Here is a 4914-nt window from a genome sequence, read left to right as displayed (position 1 = left end):
TTCGCAATTCCAATAATGGTGAACAAATTAATAAAAAAAGGAAAATGGAATGGTCATGCAATATTTTGATTGAAGATCCAGTTTGGCCTATCCTGAAATATTTCTTCTCACATGGAAAATATTTATTTCGGAATCCAAAGCTATCTATAGGCATGTCAATTTTATTCTCATCCCAATATCAGCGGGATGACATTTAGCTTTCTTGCATTTTAGGTCAACTGTGGACCAGGTTAAATGCTAATTGGAGATAGTACATTGCTATTGTTTAATACAGTACAATTATTTAAATAATCAATTCAGAGGCGACAACCACTCGCAGCCCTACCACAAATCAGCCGCAGCATCCAAACGATGTACACTCCAGCACAAAAATTAGAGAAATACAATGGTCCATACTTATACAAGTTTATTTACACTAGCAATGATGACCAGGCACTATAAATTACATAGGTCATTCGAAAAAGCATACCACCGACAAAATCTAACTAAAGTATCACACAACAACTCTGTTTCTTATCAGAGTGACTGAGGTGAAGCAGGGCTCGCTGCTCAGTAGTAGGAGCAGTAACGCTTCACAAAGCTCCCTTGGTGATGGCCAAAACGGAATCCTCCTCGGAAGGGATGCAGCACATCGGCGTCAAGATAGCACATTTCACATACCCTCTCCACCTTGCTGTCTTCACATCCACATTTCCTCGTCAGACCAGCATGTGGGACATGGAATCGACGGTAGCATGTCTTGCAAACACAGTCCGCTGAAAACGCAGGCCAAACAACAAAGAAAGAGACGATGTAAGAGAGCGATTGGACAGTGCAACTTGATCTGTATATGCATTCAGAGAGAGACATACATTCACCATTACGCCGGGTGCCCCGTCCAAGAGGGATGCCAAGGGAAACGTAGGCTTCAGTAACTGGTTCATCTGAAAATACCATTAAGGAAAATACCATCAATTATCCCTTTCGTAAAATATGTGCATCGTGCCTCTAAGCATGATATAATGCCCAATTCTATGTGCAAAGAGTACACATATAAGGTTAGGCAAAGATGAATAAACAGGCAAGGGAACATCTAAATTACTGGAAACAGTTCAAGAGGGAAGACACACGGTAAACAAAGTTTGATCATTCCCTCTGCTGCTCAACTGATAATGAAATAAGCAATGCAAGATAAGTATGAGACTACAGACTTGAGAACGTAGAATTGCTATAGGAGCTGGAGTGATCAGTCATTAAGTAGGCAATCCAGACTGAAATGACTTAACGAGGTAGAAGAGGGAACCAAAGTGCTATGAATCCTGGTTGGCTGAGGCAAGTAAGGAGACTTAAACTTTCAGTAGGAAGGGTAATACAAAGATCATTTGAATCAAGGAAGAGAATAATATATAGTCTGTTCATTTTTTTCACATTGTTGCTTTGAAATATTCAGGTAATTAGTGTGAAGGTCTAAGAGGTAATCTAAGGAAGATGGACCAGATTACAGAAGACAAATATGGAGAACAAAAGGGAGAAACAGAGGAATTTATATTGCTATTATCTGTACTGTCTTATTGCCAAAACAAACCAGATAAATGCATAGAATACATTGGAAGGGGAAACACAGAAGCATGTGTATAGTATTTACAGTAAAATTAGCTGCACAGATAAACTTCTCAAAGCATTATAGGCGCACAAAGATTGAAATGAAGTAGAATATATATTTCTGGTAGAAGAATGAGCACATGATGCAATATTTTGAAACAACTGACACACAGAAAATTATGGTCAAAACCAGAAAATAGCAACAACAAAAAAACATAACTACTCACCCTCGTAAAAGCACGGGCCACTCATTCTTACTTCACAATTGAATCATGAACCTCACAAATTTACAAAGTCAAAGGCAATCTAAAGAAATTTCAAACAATTGGTTTCCAGAGGGCTTCCTTTGTAGAGTGGTACATTAATTGTGTCTATTAAGGTGAAATGCTGGGCACTAGCAATAGACCTCTCCAGATGATGAAAACCCAATGGTTCTTTAAAGTACATATGGTGCATGCCATGGCAACAGAGAGGTAAGGGTGCATCAAGCTTGCAAGTAGATACCAACCTAGGGGGATGCATGTGAGAACTTCATCGTCATCACCTCTATCAATGAGCTCAAAAAAGAAGAGAGTTCGCGGAGCAGGCAGGAAGGAGAAGCAGCCAGAGCGCTTCCGACGAGCCACAAAGTTACCATGAGTCCAAAAACCGTAATTGTCAAGCTTGCCGCGTCTGGTCACCTTACCAGGAGCAGGTTCGTACTCATCGCCCTAATCAGCCAAAACAGACCAAAGAAGCATCAATGACTGACTTCACTTAATTACTACAACCTTCTATACGCACATTTATTATAATTATCGCTGCGCGAAATCCGTTAGAAAATGTAATGATATAAAAGTAATTTTCATGACAAACCACCAGGATGTACGATGCAAGGTGCTTAGGCAGTGCTAGTAAGAATAAACCGATTTTTGCTTAAGCACCAGTGCTTTTTCATATTGCAGAGGCGCTTATACAAATAAGTGCCGGTGGTTAAGAAAAAAAGGGTTCCTTTTCATAAGCACCTTGCATTGTTAGGCCGAATATAATTTCCAACTTCCAAGTGTCAGCTTTCTATGCATTACTGATCAATGTTTTCTAAGGTTTGTCAGAAGCTAATTGCAAGTAAACTTTGATCGAGTGAGGAAGAACGTATCACCGGATGGGTGGAGTTGTACAGCTCAAGGCATTGCAGCACGGTCTCGTGATTCAGAGCTTTAATCTCCGACCGTGACATCTTAGGCCTAGCATACATACAACATATAGCAAATATTGAGACGGACGGGGTGGGGGCACGCAGATCAATGAATCGATCGAATCGGAAAAGGAGGGGCCGTCGACTAATTACCTGAAGTCGGGGGGAGGATGGAGAGGAGGCGAACGGAGCAGCAGCCGCAGCCAGTTGCACGCGCGGCGGCGGCCAAGCGCCGCCCTCCTTGACTTTGCTTTCTCATCCTCATCAGCCAGACCAGGCAGCACGAAAGGCCTAGCCATTGGTTTGGGTTCAAGGAGGCGACGAGAGTCCTCCGATGCGGCAGCGGCGGCACTGTAGTTGGTCTTGGTCGCCATGTCGTCGGATTCCTCAGACTGCGCGTCCTTGGCCTTCTTAGCACGCGCACCTGCCTCGTAGCACCCAGGCGGCGCTGGTCCGACTCCGACGAGGTGTCGAGTCTCCTCCATCGCCGCGGCCACTGCGGCTACGAGCCGATCCAGTCACAGTCACGGTTGGGGAGGGGGTCAGCTCCGATTGCTTCTTCCCTAAATCGCCCCGAGCCCCCGACTCTGTCCCTCTATTTCTCCCGGCCATGGGACAAATGTTTTTCCTAGGAAAAAGGTTATTTGCCGAACGTTCTCTGGGGTGGGATCCCAGCGAACGCCCCCAGAGCCGTCTGATCTTGATCCGACGGTGCCAGTTTTTGCCAAAAACTCCCTGCAAATTAAACAAACTGTTATGGCAGTTTTATAAAACGACAATGCTAAAATCCTGTCGACTGGTGGTTTGCTACAGATCCGCACGACCAGCGAGTCGTTGGATCTGGATCGCATGATTACGATTTTTAACGGAAACTAACTGCTCCTCCCCGAAATCATGCTAATTATAACCTGCCCGCCCGCACTTTCCTTTTTTTTCGCAGGTGTTAATAACTATCCAAAAATAGAGCAGGTTGGTGGGGTTGGGCAAGAAAGACTGCCCCCAGAGCCGTCTGATCTTGATCCGACGGTGCCAGTTTTTGCCAAAAACTCCCTGCAAATTAAACAAACTGTTATGGCAGTTTTATAAAACGACAATGCTAAAATCCTGTCGACTGGTGGTTTGCTACAGATCCGCACGACCCGCGAGTCGTTGGATCTGGATCGCATGATTACGATTTTTAACGGAAACTAACTGCTCCTCCCCGAAATCATGCTAATTATAACCTGCCCGCCCGCACTTTTCTTTTTTTTCGCAGGTGTTAATAACTATCCAAAAATAGAGCAGGTTGGGCAAGAAAAATTGCATGCGGGGGGCTTGAACTCAGAACTTGTAACATGTAGGTAAGGATGACCTTAATCCACTAACCACTCCACATTGTGTATGTACGTGTTAAGTTTGATAAAGCTAAACTATTTCATCATGATATTTAGTACCGCATCTCCTATTAAACATACATTTCCCCTTTTTAATTCCATGAGTTTTCTCTAGTTTATCTTTGTTGTTCCACTTTATGATGGAAATAGGTATCTCCGCTAACACCTGGATGATGGTGTGGATGATTTTGATGATGTGATCAACGATTCTTCTAAAGAATATTCAGTCCGAGAGGTAGGAGATGTTGATGAAGAGAAGGTGGTAGGTCGTCTCTGAAAGCCGATAATTTTTGGGCCACAAACGTGATAATTTACGTACAAACACCGTGATAATTTTAGCCCGAGGTGAAAAAAGCTGTTGAAATATACCAACCGGTAATCTCTATGTAAATAGCCTGGTAATTTATGCACCCGCGGGCCTGATAACTTACATGCAAACATGATGATAACTTCTAAACTAGAAAAAGTTGATGAAATATACCCCAGTAATTCCTTTGTGAATATCATGATTTACACACCGCAAATATGATACCTTTTCCCTGGGGGGGGGGGGGGGAGGAGGAGTTTTGACGAGATATAACCTTGATAACTTCTCTGTAAATATGATGATAGTTCACGCATCACTGCCCTAATAACTTACGTACAAACATCGCGGTAAGTTTTGATCGGGGTGAGGGGGGTGTTGAAAACACACAACCCGGTAACTTTCAAGTAAATAGCATGATAATATACACACCACATATCCGATAACTTAATTACAAACTCTGTGATAACTTATGGCTCGGG

General features: G+C 43.1%; 1 protein-coding gene across 1 annotated transcript; it reads right to left on the bottom strand.

Annotated features, from left to right (window-relative positions):
* Positions 1–329: 329 nt before the first annotated feature.
* Positions 330–3350, bottom strand: LOC125534037. The gene is made up of 5 exons (XM_048697345.1): positions 2909–3350; positions 2720–2804; positions 2090–2291; positions 852–923; positions 330–755 (listed from the first exon to the last, which is right to left on the bottom strand). Exons 1-5 carry the CDS (start codon positions 3238–3240, stop codon positions 550–552), a joined length of 897 nt encoding a protein of 298 aa, XP_048553302.1. The 5' UTR covers positions 3241–3350; the 3' UTR covers positions 330–549.
* Positions 3351–4914: the final 1564 nt, after the last annotated feature.

Source organism: Triticum urartu, chromosome 2, assembly GCF_003073215.2.
Source record: "Triticum urartu cultivar G1812 chromosome 2, Tu2.1, whole genome shotgun sequence".
Lineage (NCBI taxonomy): Eukaryota > Viridiplantae > Streptophyta > Magnoliopsida > Poales > Poaceae > Triticum > Triticum urartu.
The sequence above is the reverse complement of the archived record's forward strand: the minus strand, read 5'-3'. Positions and strand labels throughout refer to the sequence as shown.